Genomic DNA, 18,185 nt, shown 5'->3' with positions numbered 1-18,185 from the left:
CCTGGAGACAGGAGATCGCAGTCTGAAAGGTGGCGGGGTAAGGCCCACTCAGGTTGGAGTGAGGGAATACACTGCCCAGTCAGTCCTGAGGAAAACCCCTTGCGAGACCCTTGAGCCTCCTCTGGGTGGGGCAGGAGGCTGCCAGGTCTTCCTCACGCTGATGGCATAGGGTGGGAAGAGCAGCGTGCTGAGACCTGGGTGGGGGCGCCCCTGAACCCCGGCAGTCGCCCTGGCAGCAATGGCAAAGCTAACCTCTCTGCACAGGTCAGCTCAGATTCTGGCTCTCGGGTCAGCATGCCTGTGTTCCACGAGCGACTCATTGCAGGGCCCCTCACCTGTCCTTTTCGCTCAGCAGAAGCCTCTCAAAGTGCAGGTGCAGCTTCTGGCCCTGGGGAGCTTCGATGGTCCACACGCAGTGCATGTTGCTGCGGTTCCCGGGGTAGCTCGGCGAGAGAACTCGTCCAATGGTGGCATTATGCACTGTCCCTCCGCAGGGTGCTGGCAAGGAGATCACAGAGACAGTGAGACTGGAGCACACAGCCACTCAGAGCTTCAGCCCCAGCCAAATAAAGCGGGCCATGCACTCTGTACTGACAAATGAGTGTGTGCTAAGGGAGGGCCTCTTCACCAAGAAATGGGCTGCCAAATCAGGGCAGGTTCTGCTCTCAACTGCACCAGGGTAAACTGGAGTGACTCCACTGACTCCAAAGATGTGGATTTACACCAGTATAACTCGGAGCAGAATCCACTCTTGTTATGAGTCCCCAAAGCATTTAAATCTTCCCTGGTTTTGCGTTTCCTTCCCAGGGTGGCACAGTGCGCTGGAAGGATATTAGGTTGATTTATTGCAGATGCAGGTTCAAACCATGTGAAGCTTGTGGCTTTGCGTGGGTTTGACCCCAGATCAGGGGATGCTCTGCTTTCCACTGGTTTCTCTTTGACATTTTAGGTTCATTTAACTTGGGAAAGGAAAGTTAGGAGTGAGGGGTTGATCCCCAATGTCAACTGAACCCAATATCAACTGAAACTGCCCCATCCTGCACAGCAAATGTGCAGCTGTGTGCAGCTCTGCATGGTGGAGACAGGGAAACCCCGCAAGCCTGGGAGAGTGGGATTATGTAGGAAGGAGGCTGTATAAGGTAGTGAGGGAGGCTGGGCTCTGTATGAGTGATTCTCACACACAAGCTGGGTGGCTCTGAACACAACTGGAAGCAGCTTAACGCCGAGGAGTGGTAGAGGCAGGAGGAAAAGCTTTTTGAGAAGAGCTGAGCAGATATATTGTCTCCCAGGGGATTTGCATTCTACCTCTGCCAGAAGCCACTGATGTTGTGTTCCTCACGCTTTACTCACATGAAGTGTCACTCCACTGAACTGCATGGATGCCCGCTGATGTAAATGGGAGCAGAATTTGGTAGTTTCCCCCTCTCCCAGGCTCACATTCAACTTCTAACACTAAATTATTCTAGAGTCAGGCTTGTCTTAGCATCTGTGTTAATGATCAGTTGCTGTACCCGAACAGACAGGTTCTGGGCTGCTCCAGTGAGGTCTAGATGCATTGATGCATGTAAGCACTTTGGGGCCTTGGAGTTCATATCCCAGGTAACAGTGGAAATGGGCGACTCCACCAGAATGCAGATCCATTACAGTGACATCTCCAAAGTCAGGTCTCCGTGGAAAGTTGCAGCTCAGCATGAACACTAGAACAAACACACAGTGAGATTTTAAGCATCACCACTGTCTTCTCTGAGTAATTCTGCAATAAGAAGAGTGGGTGAAAGCTGAAGAGGTAATGGAACCTGGTCACACTAGCCCAAACACACCATTGTTGGAGACTTGTGTGTTTGTGCCATTGATTACTTTTCACCTGTTCATGCTTTCAATTAGACGTCCTTTCTAATTCTTGTTTCCAACAAGAATTCACTTGTAGTCGTTTATTTTTCTGTAGCTGTTCAAGGGAAAAATAAATATTCTGTACGTATCCCTGTAGGATGGGCTTCTATATGAGAACAGAAACAGATGCAGTGGGCCTAGGGGAAAATAAAATTGCTGGAAATGTGCCAGAAAGGCTAGACCTGTCAAGGTCCATATAAATAAGTAACCTGTGTCTGTACGGCAAGTGTCAGAGAATAGAAACGTCTGCTCACTCTGGCCCTGATCCAGCAAAGCAGTCAAGCATGAGCCTAACTCTAAGAACATGAGGACAATGGGTTTACTTACATGCCTACCTGCTTTGCTGGAGCAGATCCTCTGAGCACAGTTCCACAAAACAGAGCCACATCCCCCAAGGGGCAGAAGCCCCTGCAAAACTTGGGAGTGAAGCCTGCAGTTAGTGTTTGATTATTTATTCCTCTCCTAAGCAGGCAATGGCTTGTGCAGGGGGCAGACTGTGTTCAGCTACAATGGATACAAACTGGTTTTATTCAGAGACCTTAGGCAGCTCGGGGCTGGGGTATTTCACCTCTCAGTCCCTGGTTTCACCCTCAGCTTGGGAGCTACCAAAAAATGTCAAGCAAATGTGCTTCTGCCCATGCTTGTGTACTTGTGGCCCAACAGCCATTCAGGATACAGAGCCAGTGCCAGAGGGATTGGCACGGTAGATGGGGAAGGACATTTCGTCTTCTAACAATTCCCACTCACGTAGCATCTTTATCCAGGGCTCTGAAAGGATTCTGCAAAGAGGACACCCAGGGTCTGATCCCCCTTCCCCCCATCTCCCAACTGCAGTGGGAGCAGCCCCATGGCACGGGAGAGGTGAAGTGGCTTGCCCAAGGTCGCCCAGCAAATCAGTGAGAGAGTCAGGAATAAAACCCAAGTCTCCTGGGTTGCAGCCCACTGCCCCAGCCACTCGACCATGCTGCTGGCCTGGTTGTGCCGGGGAGGCCTGGAGGGCGAGGCCCCCCGCTGGGTTCTCAGCCCCGGGGCTGGGGAGGGGCTGGCTGGGTTTGGCTAATAAACACCTACCCTGGTAATGAAGCTGAAAAGTCCCGACCACATCGTCTCGGAACGTCCGGAAGTAAACGGAAATGGAGTTGGTGGGGCTGCGAATCACCTGCCCCTCCACCAGAAGCGTCTGATTGGCTAAGACCACCAAGCTGTCATCGCCCACTCCACGAATGGCGAGCACCTCGCCCTCTGACAGGTTCACACTCTTCACCTGAAGGGCAGACAGACACCACCCTGGGAGCTTTGCCCTGGTCTGGCGCTCGATGCGCGAAGGCTCCGCACCAAGGCTCCCAGGCCACCCGCGCAATGCGGACACCTCCCGTCTGGGCTGATTAGCACGGTCCCTGTCCTGCACTGACAGGGCCTGAGTCGCTCGAAGTGCTGCACCGAGCCTGGAAAGCGCTATCCCCACTTCACAGCGGGGGGACGCCCAGGTGATCCGCCACAGGGAGCTGCTGGCTGAGTCAGTCGCAGAACGCAGGTCCCCTGCCTCCCCGTTCCCCGATGGAACCCCACTGTGCTTCTTAGTTGGTCCTTGTCCTGCATGGAGAGCTGCCGGGGGGGGGGGTATTGTGAGTTACACGGCACCCTGGAGTACATAGTGATTTAGACGTACCCTCAGTCGGGAACTGGACCCTTGTGCCAACATGAATTTACTGCACTGTTAAATTATGCTACTATTATCGGGGTCATACTGGGGGAAGAAGAAGGTGGAGGGCACGGGGGTACTCTTCCAAGCCCCACCCATAAAATAAGCTCCGCCCATGTGAGTCATCAGAATGACAGTAGATTGTGGAGACGTTCAGAATCGGATCCTGCTGCTCCCCCTAGTGCCACTGGGCTCCCCCTTAATTGGGGGGAGAATAAGCAGTGGCACCTACCAACCTCCACCCACCTGTGGCTCCGAATGAGCCATCACTCAGCATCAGTTGTGCACATCTGTGACCCTCCCTCTCTTTTCTTACCCGAAGAATGAAATAGTTAGTGACGCTGTCCTTTAAATAAGAAAAGGAGTACTTGTGGCACCTTAGAGACTAACCAATTTATTTGAGCATGAGCTTTCGTGAGCTACCGCTCACTTCATCAGATGTACACATCTGATGAAGTGAGCTGTAGCTCACGAAAGCTCATGCTCAAATAAATTGGTTAGTCTCTAAGGTGCCACAAGTACTCCTTTTCTTTTTGCAAATACAGACTAACACGGCTGTTCCTCTGAAACCTGTCCTTTAAATGATCATCACCATCATCATCATAAGCACCTAGATAATAGGACTATAAATAGTAGCCAACATGGATTTGTCAAGACCAGTCATGCCAAACCAATCTAATTTCCTTCTTTGACAGGGTTACTGGCCTAGTGGGTGGGGAGGGGGAGCAGTAGAGGTGACATAGCTTGATTTTTAGTATGGCTTTTGACACAGTCCCACATGGGATTCTTAGGAGCAAACAAGGGAAATGTGGTCTAGATGAGCCTACTATGAGGTGGGTGAAAAACTGGTTGAGAGACTTAGTCTCTAAGGTACCACAAGTACTCCTTGGTTTTTCTTTTTTTACTCAAAGAGTAGTTATCAATGGTTCACTATCAGACTGAGAAGGGATCTCTAGGGGGTCCGTCCTGGGTCTGGTACTATTCAATATTTTCATCAATACTTAGGTAATGGAGTGGAGAGTGTGCTTATAAAATCTGTGGATGACACCAAGCAGGGAGGGGTTGAAAGCTCTTTGGAAGACAGAATTTGAATCCAAAATGACCTTGACAAATTGGAGAATTGGTCTGAAATCAACAAGATGAAATTCAGTACAGACAAGTGCAAAGTGCTATACTTAGGAAGAAGAAAAATCAAACACACAACTACAAAATGGGGACTCCCTCGCTAGACGGAATAGCACTGCTGAAAAAGACCTGGGGGTTAGAATGAATAACAAATTGAATAGGAGTCAACAATGTGATGCATTTGCAAAAAAGGCTAATATCATTCTGGGGAGTATTAACAGGAGTGTTGAATGTGAGACACAGGAAGGAATAGTCCTGCTTTACTCGGCGTTGGTGAGACCTCAGCTGGGTACTGTGTCCAGTTCTGGGCACCACACTTGAAGAATGATATGGACACATTGGAGAGAGTCCAGAGGAGAGCAACAAAAATGATCAAAGGTTTAGAAAACCTGACCTATGAGGGAATGTTAAAAAGAACTGGCTGTGTTTAGTGTTGAGAAAAGAAGACCGAGGAGGAACCTGATAACAGTCTTCAAATACATTAAGTCCTGTTATAAAGGGGAGGGTAGTCAATTGTTCTCCAGGTCCACTGAAGGTGGAACAAGAAGTCATGGGCTTAATCTGCAACAAGGGAGATTTAGATCAGATATTAGGAAAATCTTTCTAACTGTCAGGAGAGTTAAGCTCTGGAACAACCAAGGGAGGTTGTGAATCCCCATCACTAGAGGTTTTTAAGAACAGGTTAGAGACTGTCATAAATATAAAGGGAAGGGTAAACACCTTTAAATCCCTCCTGGCCAGAGGAAAAACCCTTTCACCTGTAAAGGGTTAAGAAGCTAGGATAACCTCGCTGGCACCTGACCAAACTGACCAGTGAAGAGACAAGATACTTTCAAAGCTGGAGAGGGGGAGAAACAAAGGCAACACACAGAGAGAGCTTTTGTTTCTCCCCCATTCCAGCTTTGAAAGTATATTGTCTCCTCATTGGTCAGCTTAGGGGTTTTTCATGTCCAGGTTCCTTCCCCACTCTGAACTCTAGGGTACAGATGTGGGGACCTGCATGAAAAACCCACTAAGCTTATTCTTACCAGCTTAGGTTAAAACTTCCCCAAGGTACAAACTATTTTACCTTTTGCCCTTGGTCTTTATTGCTGCCACCACCAAGCGTTTAACAAATATATAACAGGGAAAGAGCCCGCTTGGAAACGTCTTCCCCCCCCCCCCCCCAAAAAAAAATCCTCCCAAACCCTACACCCCCTTTCCTGGGGAAGGCTTGATAAAAATCCTCACCAATTTGCATCGGTGAACACAGACCCAAACCCTTGGATCTTAAGAACAATGAAAAAGCAATCAGGTTCTTAAAAGAAGAATTTTAATTGAAGAAAAAGTAAAAGAATCACCTCTGTAAAATCAGGATGGTAAATACCTTACAGGGTAATCAGATTCAAAACATAGAGAATCCCTCTAGGCAAAACCTTAAGTTACAAAAAGACACAAAAACAGGAATATACATTCCATTCAGCACAGCTTATTTTATCAGCCATTTAAACAAAACAGAATCTAACGCATCTCTAACTAGATTGCTTATTAGCCCTTTACAGGAGTTCTGACCTGTATTCCTGCTCTGGTCCCAGCAAAGGCAACACAGAGAGAGAGAGCTTTTGTTTCTCCCCCCATCCAGCTTTGAAAGTATCTTGTCTCCTCATTGGTCATTTTGGTCAGGTGCCAGCGAGGTTATCCTAGCTTCTTAACCCTTTACGGATGAAAGGGTTTTTCCTCTGGCCAGGAAGGATTTAAAGGTGTTTACTCTTCCCTTTATATTTATGACAGAGACAGACAGACATCTGTCAGGATGAAAAAGATTTGCTTGTTCCTGCCTCAATGCAGGGGACTGGACTAGATGACATCTTGAGGTCCCTTCCAGCCTTACACTTCTGTGATTCTGTGGCTGTATGGTCACAGGGCATCTGAGTTACCCGCTTGCTGAGATAACTGGAGGAATGTGTAGTGCTCAGGGAGAGTTCCAGCTGACTCTGTTGCACCCAGGGCTAAGGTTTTCTTCATCATCAGAACAGCTATGGACTCCAAGCAAGCAAGCTGAGATTTTGGAGAGGAGGACAGCTGCTTCAGAGAGGTGCCAGTATGGTGAATGGGAGTGTGTTATACTTTAAGGCTATTAATTATTTGAGTGACAGAAGAGGACAAATTTGATAATGTGACTGGAAGTTAGTAGGCAGAATAGCACATCACCCCTAAGCAATGCACATGATCTCATCACTGCACTCCCAGTCAGCTCCTGCTTTCAGAAGGTGCATTTTGTTACGTTTCCAGAGTAACTCGCTGTGCTTTGACTTCCCTCCATGGGGTTAGCCTGAGCTTGGTGGATGTTCTCGGACAGGTTCTGTCTCAGCCAGCCCCTTTGCTCTCTATGCACATCCCTCCTCTTCTACAGCCCTGCCTACAGAAAGCTTTCATCACGTTGTGACAGGATCTGCCCCGGGATGAAGTGCCATTGCGTTGGTTCGGGCAAACCTGCTGTAACCTGAAGCTGCACCCCAGGGGCCTTTAAATAACAGGGCCACATTTTCAAGGGAAGGAACCTGAACTTTGCCAGAGCACTGTGTGACATTGCCCCATGCAGAGGGCTGCGTTGAGACTAGTGTCTGCTCTCTGCACCAGATGGCTTTGATGCAATGCAAAGAACTCCTACATTTGTAGATGCCAATGGCTGACCAGTGCCCACAGGGTACCTGCCAGTAATTACACCATTGCCCTGGGCATCTGGGTTGTTGTGTCTCCTCTGGAAAGTGCCCACAGCACAAACATTACAGAGCCAACTGCAACAGTCATGGAGCTCTTACAAGCCCCCCGGCTCCTTAAAGGTCACTGTCCCTGCAACCAAGCCAAGGCGAACTAGGGCTCACTAGAGACCTGTCAGTGCAGCCCCTGGTTCCATTCCTGCAGTGATCACTGCTGAATGATACAACAGTCTCCCTCGCCTCCTGGTGTGGTTTGCTACTACAACAGGAAAAATGTGGCTTATTATTTAATCTTGCTGGAATCACTGCAATGCTGCTAGCAGGAAGTGACTTCCTCTAGCAATGGCCTTGGTTATAGAGGAAGCCCGAAGGAGTTAAAAGTCAGTGACAGAGAATTCTGAAAATGCAAACTGCACTGCGTGAATGCAGCATAAGAAGGTCTAGCTTCTACCCGGGGAAGAAAGTGCAAAAGCAACAGCACTAGGACTGAAATAGGTGGCCCAGAAAAGCTGAGAGAAAAGCAGGTTTCTTTGTAAGCTAAATTGTTGTTTACAATTAGCTGTTTGCACAAGGCATCTGCTTGTAGGTACCTCTGCTTCCATAGATGGCTATTTACAGAAAATAAAGCAGCTAATATTTTCAATGAGCAGTAGAAAGGCCTTTTAATTAGTGCTTGGAACCCGGTAGCTAACAAGTAACCACACTTTTGTTTTCCATGTTCTTTTAGCATAATAAAGAGGCTGGTATTTCAGCAGTGAGATACCCACAGCTGCCATTTGTTTTCTTAAGGATGTGAAGACCAAGGCCCTATATTTAGCACTTCCCAAAACATTAGCTTCTAATTGCATGCGCTTGTGAGGATGTGGTGACTAGAAGAATTTGTTGTTGTTGTTGTTATAAAATTTGCTTGATTTCTCATCACATAAGAATGATCATCTTCACAGCACCAGCAGATGGGCTGTAACAGCCAGGGCAAGAGCCCCAGCAGCCCTTGGATAGCACATTGATAGGAGCCTCATAAAGCAATTTGCAGCACTTTGAGCCTTTTGATCTCTTGGCTGCAAGGAGCTAGATTTCCTCAGAAGAAATGACACCAAACCTGATTAACAATGAAACCACTTCCCTTCCCCAAACACCCATAAACCCTTTCCTAATTCAGTTCCAAGAAAGTGCCAAATCCTCACCCTCTTCAGGACCACAGGATTGGGCCTGAAGGATGCAAAGCACTTCTTCACCTGTTACCTCCCCTCTAAACAATCACCAGCAGGCCAGTGAGTCCACACAGCACTTTGGGCAGATCTGAGTTGCAGATATTCGACTTAAGAACACAGCCCTTTGCCTGATTAGCCGTAAGAGCAACTGCTGAATAGGAGCAGATGGTGACGTACACTGTATTATGGATACATATTTTGGCCAGTAGAGAGAGGGCAGTACACATTCCAAAACTCTCACCACGTGGCTTCCTTGGCCCCAAGCAGAAGTATCTGTTTCCTGCCTTGCTGCCCTGGGGGGAGATTTGCAAAGGCACCAGTAGAGTGAGGTGACCAATTCCCACTGACTTTGAAAAAGATCCAGTCACTTGTGCCATTAAAAATCTGCCTTTGTTGTCTAAGGGCCCCAACCAACTCCTGCTGCCGTGCGTGGGCACCTTTCCATTGACTTTGATAGATGCTGGAGAAGACCTTGCGTGAGAAAACAACCATTTCTGACCAGAAAGAAACCTTGTCAGCTATTGGTTGCCAGGAGAAGTTTTGGTTTAATTTTTAAAAACAAAGATGGGTTTCATGTAATGTGACAATGCAAGCTGGTGCATAGACTGTACAGCTGTCCTGGCATAAGCAAGGTTAACAGATCCAGTCTCAGGCGGTATATGTGCAAATCAAGCTCAGAACAGAGCCTTGTTTTTTTCTCACTGGACCCCTTAAACACAGGAGGAAAATATGCCTTGAGGCCCTGATCCAGGTGATCCCTGTGCTTAGCATGTGCTTACCTTTCAGCAGGTGAGTAGTCAACTTGATTATTCACCTGCTTAATATTAAGCATATGCTTAAGAGCATGGCTGGATGGGGACCCTGAAATTTACATATTTTATGTAATTTTCCAGATGCCTTTCAACCCCTCTCCTGTATTCACAATGTTCCCTCATTGAAGCCCTAACGCTGGCAAAGCGAGAGCTGTAGAAAATCAATGTTCCTCTTTTCTCCTTGCTCCCTTATTGTCATTCTGAACAGACTTGTCTGCAGTACAGAGGCTCTCCAAGAGCTTGTGTCCAGTGTAGTTTGTAGCTGCCAGGCTCTTCGGCTGTACCAGGTTAGTAAAGATTTCCTGATTATGATGCATGAGCAGCAACCTCCCAGCGTAAGTCCTAAGTTTCAAGGCTGTGCGCTGAGTGAACGAGTGCCGCTGGAACCCCTGGGAGGCGGGAGGGACTGGAGGGTAAAGTGAGGAGAGCAGGAGTTTAGTTTAGAAGGGGTCCCATTTTAGAGGAAGCAAGTGAGGAAGTAGGCAAGGCAATTGTGAGAAAGGCCAAGGGCAGAAAGTTTTCAGCAGACATTAAATGAGGAGAAACAGGAGCTTTTCTTCCAGCATTTTAAGTTGGGAGTACAGTTATGAACTCAGCTGAAACGTCAAGCTTGGGCTATGCTCTAGCTCAGAGAGAATTGATGGGCTTCATGGAGACAACAGCAGGTGAGGTTCTCTGGCCTGCATTATGCAGGTGGTCAGAGGAGATGACATAACAATGTCTTCTATCCATGGGGCGGATCCTCAGCTGGTGTAGACTGTCACAGCTCCAGTGAAGTCAATGTCACCAGTGGGGGATCTGCCCCTGTGAATCTGTGAACCTAACTACCTCCCAGGAATGATGAAATTCACCAAGGCCTCGCTGCCACTTCTGTCCCCATTCAGACCAGAAGTGGGAGATCAGTTTGGGTGCTGAGCACAGGGGTGAATTTCACCAGCAGTGAATAGGCAAGAATTATATGCAGAAAACGGCCAACTTACTCCTAGTCTTCCTGATGCGAGTAGCCCTTTTGCAGTCAATAGGTTAATCTGTTTCAGTAAGGCAAGGAGAATTTGGGCCACTGACTTCCAAGGGTGTTCCATGTGAGATGGGACTCCAGCATAGAAAAGAGAGGCCTACTATAAAAAAGAGCAGCGTTTGCCTTCTCTGAATGCCAGTGGATGTGGGTATAGTCCGAGTGTCCATATCCATGCAACACACATTGTACACAGGGGAGAAAATGGTGCAATAACCCCAGCTGGGGGTGGGAAGGGAGCGATTAAAGGAAGAAGCACAGCTGGGGTCATGGTTCTTGCGACCAGGTAGCTTGAGAAATGGATTCCTAATAGCCAGGGCTTGGATGTGCCAGTGAAGGTCCTTTAAGGGGAGGGGTCAACAGTACAAAGGGCAGTTAGATGCTCCAGTCCCACTGAGCGTCAACAGGCATTAAACTGCCCTTTGTGCCCTTGCAAATCATCCCTTTGGGTGCCGCCTGGGTTAGCACCGGAGGAGCCCCATGCTAGAGAGAAGGGACAAAGGCCAGAGCCACTTTGCTTTACTATAAGGGCTCTGCAAGCTGCCCACTGCCCTCAGCGATGGCACCAGTCTGATCGCTGCAGCCAGGCATTGCACACCGGCCCTGCTGTCAACAGCCACATTGCTCCCTGTGAAGGCTGAGGAGACAATGCCCTTAGTCTGCTGGTTCTGAGCAATACTGCACTTTATAGGACTAGTCACAAGCTCCATCCAGGTTTAACGATCACTGGGAAGTTATGAGCAAGGGGCGGTGCTTTATAACTGGGGTAAGAACAGCTGAACTCATCTGCAAGACGGATAATGCCAGCAATTCCAGATCACCACCACTGACCCGTGGGCTGCTTTCAGCTCTAATTTTTCAAAGAAAAACAAATTGGTGGCTCACTTTTTCAGCCTGGAAACAGAACAACAAAAGCAACTGTACTGGCCTGAGAGAGGCCGTGATCCCTATCCAAGTCACCTTCAGCATCATTCAGCGCTTCAGACCCCGTTGGCAAGCTGGCTCTCCCAGTGCCTGGCCAGCGTTGGGAGCACCAGCTACTTGAGGTCAAGTCCTAGCCAGCCAGCGGGAGGCAAAGCTGCTTAGTTGGAGAAGGATCCCTGACTCCCCTGCAGCACTTCTCATCTGTAGATGTGAAAGCACTTTGCAATCTGGCCTGTGTTTATAGATGGGGAAACTGAGGCATAGAGGCTAAGTAACTTGCCCAGGGTTATACAGGAAGTCTGAGGCAGAGCAGGGAGTTGAACCTGGGTCTCCTAAGTCTTATCACCTTAACCACTGGACCAGCGTGGCAATGAGGGCCTGTCCCCTCTGCTCACAATATGGAGGTGATATTGGCTCTCTCCTTCCCAAACTGCTTCTGCAGGCCTAGTAGGCATGGCTGACCAAATGGGCCCTGGCTAGGTCTTTGCGGAGTTCTGTTTAGGCTCCAGATCTGGCCAAAGTGAGCCCTGCCTGGGTGATGTCTCAATTGGAGACACCCCGGGGTGCTGTTGGCCCCTGGTGCACTCCCTCTGGTCACATTAGCTGCAGGGAATGCATGGCCCCCAGTGGTTCCACTTCCCTTCCAGACTCAGGCCAATGGGTTGGCTTTGATTTACTGAGGCTGTGATGGGTTGGGTCCTGGCTCCCTGACACGCTCCCTGGAGGGCTCCTCTCCTTGACCCCAGTGTAAATCAGGGGGCACCTCATTGAAACCATTGTGAAATTGGTGGGAGAGGAGACTTGAATCCAGGGGGCTCTCAGAAGGGAGGGAGCAACATTAGGATTCTGTGCCAGGCATTGGTGCATGTGTGTGTGTGGGGGGGGGGAAGGGGGGGGGTTGGAGATTCCTGCATGTGTGCTTGTTGTAGGGGACAATTAACGTTTTCTTGGGCTTCCTAGACGAGAGGCAAGAACTGAGAGCTCAATTCCTACACAAGCCAGGCGCACATGAGCATGCAAGAAATACATGCCTAACTTGTACACATCATTGCCTTGTTTGTTCCAGTCTCCAGTGCCAAACGCCCCAATGAAAAGCACAGCACAAAAAACCCTCTAGGCAGATAGAGACCTGTGCTCAGATTTAAACATTAATTCATTGTTGATTAGGGGTGAATTAATTGGAATAGCTGATACGAACACAGCCAAACTCAGCCTTTGCATAAGTTAATGCAACGCCACTGACTTCTGTTGGGTTTTCACCTGGTCTGGATTTAGCTCATTGTGTCTGTTCTAAATCACTGAAAAAATCCAGAGTCTTCCTGCTGTGTATTGTGTTGAAATGACTCAAGGATGGTTCTGTTTCCAAACCAGGTTTGTCAGGTGAAGGCCAGCCCCAAAGTCATGTTGACAAATTAAGAAGGGAAATATTAAAGGAACAGTCATTGGAGCAGCATGAGAATTGAGCTGCTCTGCTTTATGGCTGCTTTCCCAGTTTTCAGGGCCTGTCTGCAGAGGAGAAATTTCAGACTGGTATTTAGGGGGGAAGGTGAAAGAAAGAGCCAGGGGGGTTTATTGCTCTCTTGAAGCAGATTTCTCCTTTATCACTGGGAGATAGGTAAACCGCACCTGTCCTTGGGACTCCCCTCTGTGTCTGGGATAACTTTCAGCAACACATTGATACAGTGGCCTTTTGCCAGGGATCATCAGCCAGGGAGAAAGGTACCATATGTGCAGCTTCCTGCCAGGAACTGCAAAGGGAAATCAAAGAGTGAACTAATTTAAGCTCCTGGAACATCTGCTATTAAGACGGGGAAGCGGAGGGGTGTGGCGGGAAGAATCCTTCCAACCTTAAACTAACAGGCTTGTTCGCCCCCCTAGAAAACACCCAAACACCATTACATTTCAGCTGAAATCTCTTTAAGGAAATGACAGGTTTCAGAGGAACAGCCGTGTTAGTCTGTATTCGCAAAAAGAAAAGGAGTACTTGTGGCACCTTAGAGACTAACCAATTTATTTGAGCATGAGCTTTCGTGAGCCACAGCTCACTTCATCAGATGTGTACCGTGGAAACTGCAGCAGACTTTATATACACACAGAGAATATGAAACAATACCTCCTCCCACCCCACTGTCCTGCTGGTAATAGCTTATCTAAAGTGATCAACAGGTGGGCCATTTCCAGCACAAATCCAGGTTTTCTCACCCTCCACCCCCCCACACAAATTGAATTTGTGTGGGGGGGGTGGAGGGTGAGAAAACCTGGATTTGTGCTGGAAATGGCCCACCTGTTGATCACTTTAGATAAGCTATTACCAGCAGGACAGTGGGGTGGGAGGAGGTATTGTTTCATATTCTCTGTGTGTATATAAAGTCTGCTGCAGTTTCCACGGTACACATCTGATGAAGTGAGCTGTGGCTCACGAAAGCTCATGCTCAAATAAATTGGTTAGTCTCTAAGGTGCCACAAGTACTCCTTTTCTTTTTAAGGAAATGATGTTTCTTGCCAAGAAATGTCAAGAGTTTTTTAGAAATGTAAGGTTTCAGAGTAGCAGCCGTGTTAGTCTGTATTCACAAAAAGAAAAGGAGGACTTGTAGCACCTTAGAGACTAACCAATTTATTTGAGCATAAGCTTTCGTGAGCTACAGCTTACTTCATCGGATGCATCCGATGAAGTGAGCTGTAGCTCATGAAAGCTTATGCTCAAATAAATTGGTTGGTCTCTAAGGTGCCACAAGTACTCCTTTTCTTTTTATAAATGTAATTTTATTATAATTAGCTGCTCTGTCCTTATCACTGCAATGCTGGGAGCTAATTTGCAGCATGTCATGGCTCAGGGCTTGATGTGCTGGGCTGCTTGCAGTGGGCTTGGTAGGAGAACTGGGGTCTGAAACGTCTAATAAGGTGAGATTCACGCCTGGGCAGAGCACCAGCACAAAGCCTAGTTAGGTGCCACTTATATTCTGCAAGGCCGGGTACCACTTAAATCCTGCTTCAGTCCCGTGTGTGGTACCTAGCCCTCATGCTGACTCTCTGCACAGAGGGGAATTTCCCCTCTAATTCATTAAGGGCCGGATTCACAGGGCACGGAAGTCAATGGGAAAGTTTGCATTGACATCAATGGGATCAGGATGGAGGAAGGCCAGGATGACAGAGCGGCTGAGGTGTGCAGAGGGGTTCTCCATTCAGGGGCACGTGCAGGAGCAAATTGCTCGAGAGAAGTTATTAGAACTCGCCAGGGACTTTCATTTTCTTTCTCTTTTTTTAACTTCAGCACAGAGACATGGTAATTAGCTTTTCTCTTTTACGCTGCTCTTTGTCTCTTAATCTATATTACAAGATGCTATTAATGTAGTAATGAATCTTTACTCTTCGGGATTTTTTTCCTTCTGCCAACCCATTTAACGAGTTATACTCTATCCAAAGGCAGCACAGAGAAGGGCTTTTGTTTAAATTCAGCTTCAGTTTTTCTGCCTTCTCAACTGCTGCCGCTGTGGTGCCATTAAAAGGCTTAACCAGGGAGATCTTTTCCTGTGTGTTTCTGAACTGGACACTCCCCTGTCAATGCTACCGCTCCAGCAGAGCTAATGAGGGGCAAAGGGCAGTGTTTTGTTCTGTGATCTGCCCAGGCCATTGCTCCAGAGCGCAGAACACAGCAGTGTGCGATGGGCCAGGGGCTGTGCTGTTCAGTAACCCCGCCGGGCCCCAGGTGCTGGGAAGAGATCCCCTTTATTCAGTGATGTAGTCCCCAAGTGCCTCCGCAGAACAGAACACAGGCTGCGGCAGCACCCCGCCCCCCCCAGCCTTCCTGTCTGGGCCGCTAAACCACTTAAAGGTACAGTTCCCAATGCCGCTGAGACCCACTGTCAGAAATGAGGGCCTGCGGCGAGGCCTGGGATCAGCTGGCTAACCGCAGCACCAGCGTGGCTGAGCGGCATCGCCAGGACGGCGCACGTGGCCTGTGGCTGCCCAGCACTGACTCCCGCACCCAGGATCGCTCCTTTGCCTGCCGTGTTCCCTGCCCTGCTCCAGCCCGGCTTGGTTTCTGACTCCTGACTCTGGCTCTTGGCTCTGACCACTAGGCCTGACCATTGTCTCTGGTCGGGGCTGGACCAGGCCCTAAATCCTCTGGACTGTCCATAGGGGTTCGGCTGAGGAATCCAGTCCTAAATATGGACCACAGCTCTGCTGCATTGGCGAGGTGTGCGTGTGTGTCCCTGCCACAAAGCTTCTGCCACAACTCGCAGTGCCTGGTCTCTCCACGGACGCGCTCAGGAAGGCTGCCAAAGCTGGCAGTGGGCAGGGAACTAAGGCCTGGTCTACACCTAAAACATAGGTCAACCGAGGGACTTCGCTCAGGGCTATGGAAACGCCTGTGCTCTGAGTGCTGTCGTCAGGTTGACCTAAGTCCCGCTGTAGATGCAGCTAGATCAATGGAAGAGTTCTTCTGCCGATCCAGCTCCTGCCTCTCGGAGAGGTGGATCACCTACCTCGACGGAGAAAACCCTTCCGCAATGCAGGGAGTGTCCCCACTACAGCATCTGCCACGTCTAGCAGCTGCCGTGCAGACGTACGCTCCGCTCTTCTGTCGCTCGGCGATCCTTCCAGGCCGGGGGAGGGAGTTTGTACGGCTGCTGCCCACGCTCTGGCTGTGCAGTCTCCAGCCCAGGGAACCCAGCACCAGCACAAAAGCCACTTAGAAACCAAACCAGGAGCCACGGCTGAGTTGCTTAACATGAATGGGGCTGCCTGGTTTAGCGGATGCAGCCCTTACGGTGTTACAGAATCATAGAAGATCAGGGTTGGAAGGGACCTCTGGAGGTCATCTAGTCCAACCCCCTGTTCAAAGCAGGACCAATCCCCAACTAAATCATCCCAGCCAGGGCTTTGTCAAGCCTGACCTTAAAAACCTCTAAGGAAAGAGATTCCACCACCTCCCTAGGTAACGCATTGCAGTGTTTCACCACCCTCCTAGTGAAACAGTGTTTCCTAATATCCAATATCCTAGGTGGGGTTCTCTGTCTCTCTCCCCTGCCACTCCACCGCTGTGATCATTTTCAGCAAGGCCTCTTCTGCTTCTCTCCGTTACAGGAGTCAGGAATTCAATCAAAATCACTTTAAATGCCAGCAATTACCAGCACGAGTGACTGCATGGTGGGGGGAAAAATGACATTGCACTATTTCCGCACCTGACTCATGTAATTAGCTTTGTAGCCGGTGAAGCTGGGAGCATCTGTACATGTAAAATAATTAAAAGAGGATGGAAGGGATTCTAAATGACAGGCTGGCAAAACAAGAGGGAGCAGCAGGAAAGCCATTAATCTTTTCATTGGGCCATCACGCTGGGCTGTGCTCTCCTCCTTCAGACTAGATGTGTGAGGCTGGGATCCCTCAGGGATGGGTACAGATAATCATCATGAGTGCTTTGATCAGCCATTCAAGCCATCCTAAAATCCCATGTTATTTCTCTTCCATGACTAGTGTGTGGCTAAACAACCCCGTCCTCAACAGCTTCTGATAAGGGCTGTGCAAATAATAAATGATGCTTAGTTGGCACTTTCCATCTGCTGATCACTTTAAAACACTGGATAATTAATCCTCAAAATACCAGTACAAGGGAGGCATTTAAATAGACAATGGTCCTCATTTTACAGATGGGGAAACTGAGGCATGGAACAGGGAAGTGACACACTCTGGGCTATGGGGAGTTGGTGTGAGAGCTGGGATTAGAGTTCAGGATCTCCTGTGCTTGTATCATTAGACCACAGTGCTCCCCTGAGAGTGGAGGGGCTGTGGGCCAGGGACAGCCCAAACACTGACATCTCACCATGGAGCTGACAGCCTGCTTCCTCCTATACATCTTTAATCATGATTAGCCCTTGGATGGCATCTCTACCCATGAAAGCACTTGGGACATATTTTCAGCCCCATTAGCCCTGTCTCAAAAGCCCTTGGTTTGGAGGTTAATCAAAGGCGTCTCATAGTCTGAGTGTTTGTTTATTTGTGCATTCAAACCTAGTGACTGATTTGCTTTACATTCAGAGACCCGCAGTGGCTTAGCAGATCTGGGTGTACTTGTGTGCCATGCAGCCATGACTCCTGTCCTGTGCACAGCTTGGTGAGAAATGAAGGCTGTCTGTGCAGAGCAGATATATGACCGGAGCCAGGCAAGGCTGTGCTCAGCAAACGAAGATCTGCTTTTGTAATGTAATGGCTAAGAGCCTCAGAAGTATCAGCAAAGTGAAAAGTGGAGTTCTGAAGGTGGAGAGGCTAATTTTATGCTCCTTTAAAACCCTGACCTACAATGGAGCAAGGTCAGGAATGATGTCACTGGATGGACTACAATGGGAGGCAAATTTACAGCAGAACAGTTTGTCTTTAGCACCTTCTCGATTCAGGAAACAGAGTTATTGTTATAGAAAAGTTTTTAAAATATGCATAAAATGCCAGCGTTTCAGTGTTTGCCCTGATGCTCGCTCCACTTAATGACCGTGCTACACTTAATTCCATGAACACCTTTTCCATCACGCATTCATTTTGCGCCATCAGGCTGCAACAAGGTCAGCCCTCTCATTCAGTCCAGCCACACATAACGATGGGAACAGGCTCTCCCGTTCCTTTGAATGCACTTTGCTAATTACAGAGATTAAAAGTGGATGTAGTTTAATAAGAAACAAATTGTAACACTGAAAAACTGAAGAAGAAAAAGGTCCCGAGGAGAACTCTAGTCTAGTGCACAGACTATGCTGATGTTGTTTTAATCACGTTTCAAGGACAAGTATGGACTGCTCGTCTCCTTATGGGGCTTAT

General features: G+C 48.6%; 1 protein-coding gene across 2 annotated transcripts in view; it reads right to left on the bottom strand.

The window, feature by feature from the left end:
* Window positions 1-18,185, bottom strand: part of SEZ6L (seizure related 6 homolog like) — a 157,584-nt gene that overhangs the window by 36,612 nt on the left and 102,787 nt on the right. For both annotated transcript variants that reach the window (XM_048821488.2, XM_048821489.2), the window contains exons 4-6: window positions 2,962-3,154; window positions 1,512-1,697; window positions 336-498 (exon numbers count right to left, since the gene is read on the bottom strand). In XM_048821488.2, coding sequence (XP_048677445.2) covers window positions 336-498; window positions 1,512-1,697; window positions 2,962-3,154 — 542 coding nt within the window. The remainder of the gene's footprint in view (window positions 1-335; window positions 499-1,511; window positions 1,698-2,961; window positions 3,155-18,185) is intronic.

This window comes from Caretta caretta, chromosome 15, assembly GCF_965140235.1.
Source record: "Caretta caretta isolate rCarCar2 chromosome 15, rCarCar1.hap1, whole genome shotgun sequence".
Taxonomy (NCBI): domain Eukaryota; kingdom Metazoa; phylum Chordata; order Testudines; family Cheloniidae; genus Caretta; species Caretta caretta.
Note: the sequence above shows the minus strand (reverse complement) of the source record. Positions and strands in the feature narration are given on the sequence as shown.